The 11680-nt window shown below is 32.2% G+C and overlaps 1 protein-coding gene across 2 annotated transcripts; it reads right to left on the reverse strand.

Annotated features, from left to right (window-relative positions):
• Positions 1-1916: 1916 nt before the first annotated feature.
• Positions 1917-11464, reverse strand: LOC143241844 (WD repeat-containing protein 17-like). 2 transcript variants are annotated; one of them, XM_076485123.1, is made up of 5 exons: positions 11259-11464; positions 8858-8916; positions 7326-7427; positions 5483-5648; positions 1917-4278 (listed from the first exon to the last, which is right to left on the reverse strand). In XM_076485123.1, exons 4-5 carry the CDS (start codon positions 5606-5608, stop codon positions 4159-4161), a joined length of 246 nt encoding a protein of 81 aa, XP_076341238.1. In that variant the 5' UTR covers positions 5609-5648; positions 7326-7427; positions 8858-8916; positions 11259-11464; the 3' UTR covers positions 1917-4158. The 2 variants fall into 2 exon arrangements, with proteins under 2 accessions (XP_076341238.1, XP_076341237.1); XM_076485122.1 differs by having other exon boundaries at positions 8815-8916.
• Between the last annotated feature and the right edge of the window lie 216 nt (positions 11465-11680).

Raw genomic sequence — 11680 nt, forward strand, 5'->3', positions numbered from 1 at the left:
ATAGAAATGACATTTTGTGACTACACGGTTCTGAAGACATTCTGGTAATGTTTATATAATAAATAGAAATGACATTTTGTGAACTGTGGGTTTCTGATGATAGTTATTTTTCCAGTAAATGTCACCATTTTTTCGTGTAGTTTGAAGTATAATGGAATTTATTTCAGCCTATTTAAGGCTTAGAGAGAAAACCAGGTAAATTATGGCAGTTTTGGGTGACATTCTCTTATATTGCTCAATATAAATTTTGTTCTAAAATGCATATTTGAAAGCTACATGAATTATTGCTTGGAATAGGAACATGCTTAGCCAAAAGAAGGCTTATAAAGTGGGCATGTAAGTGGAAACTATGGCTGAGGTTAGTAGTAAACCAATGTATATTTTAATTATTATTTGTCTTTCTTTAAAGTAATTAATATGTAAAAGAAACAAACCTATCTCTTTCCTTAGTATGGACTCGAATATGCACTGCTAACTATGCAATAAAATCAGTAATTATATATTTTATTTGAAAATAACAAATTGTAACTCTTGGAATTAATTACAACAATATTTATTGCAGTTTGTTTTGGTTCTCTCAAGCACAAATAATTTTAGAATATCATTTGCATTTTCTGTGTTTACTATTTTACCTTGCACTTAGAAAGTTATATCTGTATGCCTCATAATTAATGTACTATAATGCAGATGGATGTCATCTCAACATAATAAATACCACTGTAATTTTGGTGGACAAGTAAAAAAACTTTTCTTTATTTAGGATATTGCTAAACTACGAGAATCAAATGACAAGCTTCATCATACTGTAGCCAAACTTCAGGACCAGTTAGCTCGTATACAACGGGAAAAACAGCTTATGGTCCAAAGAGAAAGGTCCAGAAAGATAAAGAGAATGTTCGACCACTTCATACTGGTAAGTTGTTTGTAATTACTACAGTAAAGACTGCCAACATTTCTTATATCAATAATAGAATGTTTTGTTGAAAATTAATAACTTTAATTTTACTTGACGCACAAGCTATCAGATGTCCAGTTGATTGTACAGTTTTCCATCTGGTTGACTGAAGCATCACATTTACACTAGGGAACGTGGAGAGGCTTCATTAAATTCTCCTAAATGAATTGCTACCTCGAATAGATTTTGTTGAACTTTACAGAATTGTTTAGTTGATTTGGATATCTTGTTCATGGTTGGTGTATGAGATACTGTTGTTACGAAATAAGAAATATTTGTTTTTAAACACCTAATTCTTGTTCGTTTCAACATAATCTCAAATATAAGAACAATTTGCATTATAATAGACTATAGGAAAAAAAATGTCCCACTACTAACGTTGGTTACATAACCCTTTGTAATTTAGCCAATGATGTATGAAATATAAAAGCCAACAATCATAAAAATATATATATTTTAGTCATTTACAAACCTGTGCCAATAGAACCCTTCATGTAAATACTTTTAGTATGCTATATATAATATTAAATATGGCTATTTTAACCTGTGACGTGATATCTGTAGTACTTAATATGGCCATCTTAACCCTTGCAGTTTTCTGTCTTTAAAAAACGTTAACTGTGTTCATCTATCTTTTGCTGACCAATGTGTTCTTGATACTAAACTAAAAACTTCCTGCTTATTTGTATTAAGAATGATAAGTGACCTGAAGTGGTTAAGTTATGTATTTGATTGTTTTTATTTGCAGGTAACCACCTTTAGACTTCGTAACCTACGTAGGCAACCTCCTTGCTGTGTCTTTGTATGTACGCTGAGAATATAATAATTGTTTATTGCTATTGTAATTATCATCACCTATCAGTTTGGATGAATGGACAGATAGTTTCACTTCACTTTGTATGTAATGCTCACGTTTTCCATCGTTGGAGTTGGACATTTAAACCAAACACTTTAACAAAGACTGGTTTTAAACAGAAACTTTTATTTCTTTTATTGTATCAGGCTAAAATACAAGTTTTGTGATTTATAACAATGTTAAAGGCTAAGATAAAACAATGAAGTGAAAAAGAATCACTTTTATAGATATGAAAAACTTCCTACCTATCAAGAGATTAGAAAGTGGGAGCTTGCTATTAGAAGTTTATTAGTAAACGTAGTAGTTTTCATCTCTTTGTCAAAGAGTAAAAGTTACATTTCTTCACTGGTTTGTAATAAAGAAACTGTTTTCAAGACATTCTTTACCAAGTGCGAGAAACTGGAAATTTAAGAGGGCCCAAGTTCTTGTATGTACCAGAAGAGAAATGTAAGTATTACTCAGTCTGAGCCCCCACATCTGCAAGTCATGTGCAATGAACAAAGTTTTTCTGTATTATTAAAGTGAGAGATAAATGGTTACAAAACAATGTGGAAGTTGAACAGTTTTTGTTCTCTTTAAAATTTTACTTTGTAAACTGGTAAAATAGAGAAAATTAAAGTTATTTAAAAACAAAGTTTTTATATCTGTAAATGCTAGTGCAATGTTATTATGTAAATTGAATTGTTGTATATTACTAGTTGAGCTGTTTTCAAAGTTTGGTGATTAAAATAAATTATGTGTGTATACATGGCCTTTCACACATCATAACAGGATGATTCATGTAAAAGAACTCACATAAATGTTTGAGTCACAGTAGTTATTGTTAAACATTGTGCTTTCCTTGTATAGATGTCTAACACTCAAAAACATGGGGATAGAAACCATTGCTACAATGTTAACTTTTGTTTTCTGTGATATAAGTATGTTTACACAGATATAATACCAAAGCACTAGACAAACTAAAGTTGTATGCTATGTATACTGAGAACAGCTTCAGGCTAAAGAGAATGTAACTGTAACACTAATTACAATAAGATACAGTCAAATCCTAAAGACATTAGCAGACCAACAACTGTATCAGGTTCTACTGTATAACTCCAAGCTTGTTGACAAACTGATAACATGGCAAAAAATTAGCAATTAAAACAGAGGTGATGATACAGGTTAAAAAATGCGAAGGATATCTGATTGCTCTCACCTTACCTTAAGTAATATATTTTTATTAAACACACTGACATTAGTAAAACCACACTACTTTGTTATAAATTCTTACATTACCAACACCTGAAAGTTTAACTACGTTGTTAAAATGTTTTATACACAATTGTAACTGAAACTCAAAACAGTAACTAGAATATTTAATATCCATCTTTCAAAGATCAGTTTAATTGCTAAACTTTTCCAGCTGTAAAGTTTACTATTTTCACATGTGGATATCACACCAGCCTTTCTGAATCAACCCTAACTTTCAACCTTACAAGCTATTAGTGTTACAATAATGGTTACCAGATCTTTTACCCCTATAACTTGCATGGGTTTCAAATGAGCCAAAAATTATACAAGTGGGGCTGGAATATTTGGTAAGACCCCTGGTGACACATAATACAGCTGAGTATCATGTGAGTAGTACTGTGTATTTGTTTATATATGTGATCATGAAGAAATGTGTTACAACACGAAAAAATACAAACCTTCTAAACAAAACAGCACATTTTTTATTGTAAAATAATTCCCTCATTCAGTGTTTCCTAATCTCTAAGTTTCCTCTTTTGTGTATCAAGTAGTGAACTCTGTCCTTTGTCACATTATAAAAAAGATACTTAACATAAAGTTACTAACTGAAGTAACAAATCCAGGGGTGTTTAGATATTTTTTTTCCTCTCTACATTTCCAACCCAGAATCAAACCTAAATGAATATCCCACATGCATTCATACCTGTCTTATCCTTCATAGTAAATATTCAAATATAGCAACATGGGAGTATTTTGGCCTGCAGAAGGTAAACCAAGCATAACACACCAGGATAGCAACTATCTTGAGAAGATAAGCATGTGGTTGTTTTTACTACCATTATCCAACATTGGTTTCAACTTTCACACTTTCAATGCAGCTGGCAGGTAATAGTAATTTTAAAATTCCCTACAAGAAGATAAATCACCCTCATCCCTGTTCAGAAAAATAAGTCATTCCAATAACATCAACATGTTCTCACTTATTTAATATCCACCAGTTTTTAAGTCAAAAATTAAGCATTGCATATTAATTTGAAATAAGCTAAACCACACTCACCCAGAATGAACTATTTGGCTACTAAAATCAAATAAAAAATATGCGTTATAAATTGTCTCAAAATGGGATAATTAATTGACCACTACCAAGTGGTGAAAAAGGATTGACTTTAGCCCACATTAAAGCATCATTTAAAGAAAGAGCAGAGGTTCCATCTTCTAAGAAAAAAACTGGCCCCTGTTGAGGAAATATACAAAATATAAATTGGTACAATTTCATTAGAACTTGTGCAAAAATAAAATAACTAAAAATTTAAGAATAAAATGAAATTTATATAAGTAAACATTTTAAGACAGTTTAATTCTGCATGATTTTTATTATACCATAACATTCTGTTCTCAATCTTTCAGGGCTGCAACTATTCACCTATCCTGTACAAACAAAGACAACATGTAACAAAATAAAACCAGTATTTATAGATAACATACCAGATCTTGTCAAGTGTACAGCAGAGTATCACTGATTAAGATACAGGATGCATCTCCCAAAATTATGCTAGTTAAATGTGTCAGCACTGGTACACATATTATGGTACATGAAAGTTTTCAAAACCACCCTTCACGCTTTATCCAACAAGATGTACTAATGGGGGAAGGGGGGGCATTCTACCCAGAGATAATGAATTAAAACAAATACTTGAATAGTAGCCCTTATCTAGAGGGCTTAAATAAAACCATTGTTATACTTTATACATACATGTTTTGACAACTATATATTGTTCATTTTAATCTTTTTCTCACATGTATAAGAGAGAAGTGGAACACAACATACTATAACATAACAGATATAATAAATTAAACTACAGTTCATCCCACAGTATTAGTCACCTTAAGCAGGATATACATCTATAAGATGGCTAAAGTATTTACAGCTCAAGTTATGTCTACTGCTCAGAACATGAATGATATGCAGAAAGAGAAAGCCTGATATATCTAGTAAACAGTAACCTTAAGGAAGCCAACACATTTATAAAATAAATCAATTTTGTGTGACACTACTAAATTCATTGGGTGACCAGCACTTGAAAAAGTAAGAAGTTTTGAGGAGTAATCCATAACTACCACTTCCTTGAGTGACTGGTACACAAAAAAGTAAGCCAAGCAGCAATGTGGAATAGTCCCAAACTAACAATTCCTCAACAGAGCAGCAAAGAGGGAATTAAGATACTTTTGTGGAATTCTTGTAAAGTACCAGATACATGAGAATCCATTATATCTCACAAATTAAATACTATTTTCATGATGGTCCACAACACTTTGGAGGCTGGACACCAAATTTACAGAAACAAATTACAATGTATAATCGCAGTTGAACTAGGATGGAAATGCTACATGACAGATAAATTCCTCGTGTCTTTCTGGAGGAAGTTTGTTTTACATACCTGTATGACAGTTCCTGAGAGAAGAGATCTGTGATGATCTGAGTGACGTGGTAGGTGAGATCCGGTCACAAGGGTTTCTCCAATATCAGGTAAAAGTTCTGATGTGGCATCTAACCGTTCCATCATTTTGTTATATGTATTTCTTGCATTCTGAGTAACTTCATGTCTATGGAATCAAGAAACGTATTAAATTCTGTGCTTAACAAACAAACCTTATGGGAAAAGAGAAGAGCAACAAGACTATATGTAGAAAAAATCTTAAAATGAAATATTTCATTACACCTACCAATTCAACAACCGACTACAAAGTTAACTTTGTTAATGGCACAAGCTTAGCATGTCTGCTTGATGTGTGACTTTGAAAACTTTGACAGTAGTGAATCATTTAAGAGAATTTTAAAAAACTTAATCCATCACCTATAGTTATGTAACAAGCTTTAAAAATAAAACTTCAGAGACAGAGTTTTAATGTGTAAGTGAAATATTTATAACAAGTTTAAATGATAACAGTTTATTTACAAAGAACTTAATGTTTGTTTTTTAAGAATCGTAACATTTAATAAATATGGTTGTCGTCCACTTTGATGTCATTAGACGAAATTACTTTGAACAACTCAGTAAGTTTTAATGGGTATATGTATTTTTATATCTAATGAACAACAAATGATAAAATAATATTACTGATACAAAGTTTTCTGAACTGAAACAACTAGAATATTACATGACAACTTTACATCAGTTTTACATTTAATTTTTTCAGAATATCTGTCTTCATGTCTATTTATTACATCAACACTGTGAATGTACAGAACCTAAACCTCATCCTTCTTGAACTCTGCTACACTCATTCATGAATCTCTTGACTGCAAACACACTATCGTCTTACATTAACTGGTAGAATTTTAATGTCAATAGAACTGATTCTGTGTTCATCTATTGAAATTAGAAGATTCCAGATGACTTATCTTAATTTGAAATTTCCTATTCAAGTTTAGAAGTCTTACATTCTATAATAACTTTATACAAAAGTAACTCTTTGCACATTTATTCTACACAGTTTGAGGAAGAGATAAAAAACAAAAGTAGTGAAACATTCGAGGTTAAATAATTTGAATACAGTGATTACCTCCAAGAGCAAAAAAACATTTTAAATTAAAGAAATATGTTATGCTGAAAAACATTTTTATAAGGAAAATACAATATATTCACTTTTTTTAACATCATCTGTAGTTTTATTAAATCAATCGTAACTGTAAGATAATTTTTATTCAGAAACTGGGAACTGATTTAGAGAGTTTACTGATGTGAAAATTTAAAAGAACAAAACATGACTGAATGCTTTAAGCAAGTAACAGGTTCTCATCAGACCCCCCCCCCTTTGGAATTGATCTGGTTTAAGCAAATAATAGGTTTTTGTCAGACCCTTCCTTTGGAAGTGATCCAGTTTAAGCAAGTAATAGGTTCTCATCAGACCCCCCTCCCCCCTTTGGAAGTGATATGGTTTAAGCAAATAATAGGTTTTTGTCAGACCCCTCCCTTTGGAAGTGATCCGGTTTAAGCAATAGGTTTTCGTCAGACTCCTCCTTTGAAAATGATCCGGTTTAAACAAGTAATAGGTTTTCATCAGACCCCACCCCCCTGGAAATGATCCAGCTTAGAGGTCATGTTTTTATTTTTATAATTATTTTGTTGGTGGTCCACAGTAACAACCTTACTTCGAAATGGTAGTTCTCAAAGTGGTCTTTAATGACAAATAACACATTGACTGCTGTTATTCAACATAAATTAGCAGGTCTTATCTTTTAGGTAAGAAATGATGACTTAGAATGTTTGACACACTTACCCAAAGTCACTTTTTTCAAGAGCTGTCCAAGCATTCAGCTCAGACGTGATGGTGTCTTTTGTTAGTGGAATGTCTAATTTTAAAGATGGCTTCAATAAATCCCTGATAAGAGCAGACAGAAGACATCATCAACATTTATTAATTTTCATAAAATAAATATGGAGAATAAGGTTACAGTTCCATATTGTATATATGTTCCTGTAAACTACTTGAACCTGATGATGACTTATTCTTGTTGAAATGTTGTACATTTATAATAAAATTTTCTTTGTTCCCCAGTCAAGCTGTCTCGAAAATTTTATATTCTCAAAAGTGGGTTTCTGACCATAAAATGTATCTTTGTTTTTGATTGCTATGCAATTCAAGGATGTTTTAACCATCCAAGCTTTTAGTAATAAAAATAAAACAAATAAAGTCTTAATGATTTTATATTAATTGGAATATCATTACTTCTACCTTTAAAATATGGAAATTCTGAAAAGTAATTAAAACCTATTGTAAATTTAAAACATCAGTCCTAGCTTTCATAAACGTAGTGAGACAAGGCATCAAATGTGACTGCATTATTCTTAACAATTGTAATAAAAATATTTCCTGTTACAACTGTTAAGAATAATGCTATCACATAAACCTCTGACTGAATTTTAGTTTTAATAAATTACACTCTAACTTTTGTGCTTAAGATTGTACACATTTCATTAAAACTAAAATTCAATCAGAAGTTTAATCGCTTACATAACTACTATAGCAATAAGTGGAACATTACAATTAACAAATACACACCATTCATAAACAACTCTTAACAAAATTCTTATATATATCTATAATATTTGATCTTGCTATGTTTCTACAGTTATTTTTAAACCTATACAGTATATTCAAAAGAATTCAAAGAAATATTTATAATAGCATTTTGTTGTACTATGTCTAGTGGTGTTCTTAAAAATTTTGTATTTATGATTAAGAGACTAAAGACAAAGTTATGTAAAGGCATTTGTAGTTACGTGACAGTTTCTTTATAAAACTGCACATAAAATCAAAAGGGTAAGGATGATGTAAAGAAATGTTCTGTGGCATAGCTACAGCTGTTCCTATATTTAATTAATTTAAAAGAAAGGTTCTGTAAAGAAATGTTCTGTAGCATAGCTACAGCTGTTCCTATATTTAATTAATTTAAAAGAAAGGTTCTGTAAAGAAATGTTCTGTGGCATAACTACAGCTGTTCCTATATTTAATTAATTTAAAAGAAAGGTACATTAACAGTTTATTGTTATTTAAGCAGAGTTCTTACTGTAATTTTTTACACATAATCAAAACATACAATAATAAGTAATTTCATTCTACTTTAATCATGATGGTTTTATACAAATTAATCTTGAATAAAACACAATTCTTATAATATAAACGTTATATAGTAAGCAAGTCCAATCCAGAGAAAAGTTTTCGTACATATTAGCTAAAGTGTTTAGATTAACTCAGTTTGATATACCTTGCATGTTTTAAAAGATAAGGAACAACTGGTGTATATTTACACAAGACGGCCCTGTGAGCTCCGAGATATGCACTTAACACTAGCAATTCCTGTTTCAACCTGTAGCAAAAGAAAAACACAGTAACATTAGGTACAAGACCATACCTGTACTAAAAAAACAACAACATAGTAACGTTAGGTAAAAGACCACACCTGTACTAGAAGAACAGTAACACATAGTAGCATTAGGTACAAGACCACACCTGTACTAGAAGAACAGTAACACATAGTAACATTAGGTACAAGACCATACCTGTACTAGAAGAAGTAACACACAGTGGCATTGGGTACAAGACCATACCTGTACTAGAAGAACAACAACACACAGTAGCATTAGGTACAAGACCATACCTGTACTAGAAGAACAGTAACACATAGTAGCATTAGGTACAAGACCATACCTGTACTAGAAGAACAGTAACACATAGTAGCATTGGGTACAAGACCATACCTGTACTGGAAGAACAGTAACACATAGCAGCATTAGGTACAAGACCATACCTGTACTAGAAGAACAGTAACACATAGTAGCATTAGGTACAAGACCATACCTGTACTAGAAGAACAGTAACACATAGCAGCATTAGGTACAAGACCATACCTGTACTAGAAGAACAGTAACACATAGTAGCATTAGGTACAAGATCATACCTGTACTAGAAGAACAACACACAGTAGCATTAGGTACAAGACCATACCTGTACTAGAAGAACAGTAACACATAGTAGCATTAGGTACAAGACCATACCTGTACTAGAAGAACAGTAACACATAGTAGCATTAGGTACAAGATCATACCTGTACTAGAAGAACAACACACAGTAGCATTAGGTACAAGACCATACCTGTACTAGAAGAACAGTAACACATAGTAGCATTGGGTACAAGACCATACCTGTACTAGAAGGAACAGTAACACATAGTAGCATTAGGTACAAGACCATACCTGTACTAGAAGAACAGTAACACAAAGCAGCATTAGGTACAAGACCATACCTGTACTAGAAGAACAGTAACACATAGTAACATTAGGTACAAGACCATACCTGTACTAGAAGAACAGTAACACATAGTAGCATTAGGTACAAGACCATACCTGTACTAGAAGAACAGTAACACATAGTAGCATTGGGTACAAGATCATACCTGTACTAGAAGAACAGTAACACATAGTAGCATTGGGTACAAGACCATACCTGTACTAGAAGAACAACAACACACAGCAGCATTGGGGTACAAGACCATACCTGTACTGGAAGAACAACACACAGTGGCATTGGGTGCAAGACCATACCTGTACTAGAAGGAACAGTAACACATAGCAGCATGGGTACAAGACCATACCTGTACTAGAAGAACAGTAACACATGGTAGCATTGGGTACAAGACCATACCTGTACTAGAAGGAACAACAACACACAGCGGCATTGGGTACAAGACCATACCTGTACTAGAAGAACAACAACACACAGCAGCATTGGGTTACAAGACCATACCTGTACTAGAAGAACAGTAACACATAGTAGCATTAGGTACAAGACCATACCTGTACTAGAAGAACAACACACAGTAGCATTAGGTACAAGACCATACCTGTACTAGAAGAACAGTAATACATAGTAGCATTAGGTACAAGACCATACCTGTACTAGAAGAACAGTAACACATAGTAGCATTAGGTACAAGACCATACCTGTACTAGAAGAACAACAACACATAGTAGCATTAGGTACAAGACCATACCTGTATTAGAAGAACAACAACACACAGTAATAGTAGGTACAAGACAATACCTGTACTAGAACAACAACAACACACAGTAACATTAGGTACAAGACCATATATGCACTAGAAGAACAATAACACATAGTAACACTAGGTGCAAGACCATACCTCAATCCCATGAATGGTAAAGTTATATAGTACTAATACACATCAATCCCATTCAATGGTAAAGTTATATAGTACTAATACACATCAGTCCCATTCAATGATAAAGTTATATAATACTAATACACATCAGTCCCATTCAATGATAAAGTTATATAATACTAATACACATCAATCCCATTCAATGGTAAAGTTTTTAGTACTAATACACATCAGTCCCATTCAATGGTAAAGTTATATAGTGCTAATACACATCAATCCTGCACTATTTTAATATCTTAGAATTTTCAAAAATCAGGAATGACACTATGGGTAAGATAGGAAAACCAGCACTAGACACATGACTAGAAAAACAGCCATAACATATAAAGTATAGAAATGGTTTGAATAAAGATTTATTTAAAACAATTAAGTTTCTTCTTTAATTTCGCACATAAATTTTTATCATTTCAGACATGAACCATAACAACTGGTTTGTAATAGCATCAGCTGAAGGCTTCAAATAACAACACCTTTCATTACTGACTTCCTGTAGAACCTGACTTCGAACAGATCCCAACAGCTGCAGGACATTCCACACTTGACTCAGTTTCCATGGTGATTGAGACAACTGATCTAATAATTATTTTAAGAAAAATATCACAAAATTAAATTTTTCCAACTTTGATAAAACTGAGTCTCTAAGTGCTAAACAAATTAAAAAAAATATATATGATGTCATAAGTACATGTAGTAACCTAATTTGAGTATGTAAATAATGTTATCACCAAATTTATTATTTGATATTACACAGCAGATCAACAAATTAATTATGTTAAAGATTTCTGTTTCACCAGAGTTAAAATTGAAAAGACAATCTGTTGCCTAAAGGCCCAATGCATTACTTCAATCACTATACCTTCTGCTGTACATTTCACCGGTAAAAGAGGGTTAA

The sequence above is a fragment of the Tachypleus tridentatus genome, unplaced genomic scaffold (genome assembly GCF_004210375.1).
Source record: "Tachypleus tridentatus isolate NWPU-2018 unplaced genomic scaffold, ASM421037v1 Hic_cluster_1, whole genome shotgun sequence".
NCBI classification, from domain to species: Eukaryota; Metazoa; Arthropoda; class Merostomata; order Xiphosura; family Limulidae; genus Tachypleus; species Tachypleus tridentatus.

Excerpts from the sequence above, each read along its gene's own strand:
- LOC143241844 (XM_076485123.1), bottom strand. The coding sequence starts at position 5,608 with ATGATGGAACGGTTAGATGCCACATCAGAACTTTTACCTGATATTGGA. Across the intron at positions 4,279-5,482 it reads TCTCAGGAACTGTCATACAG|GGGCCAGTTTTTTTCTTAGA; the intron begins GTATGTAAAACA and ends TTTCCTCAACAG.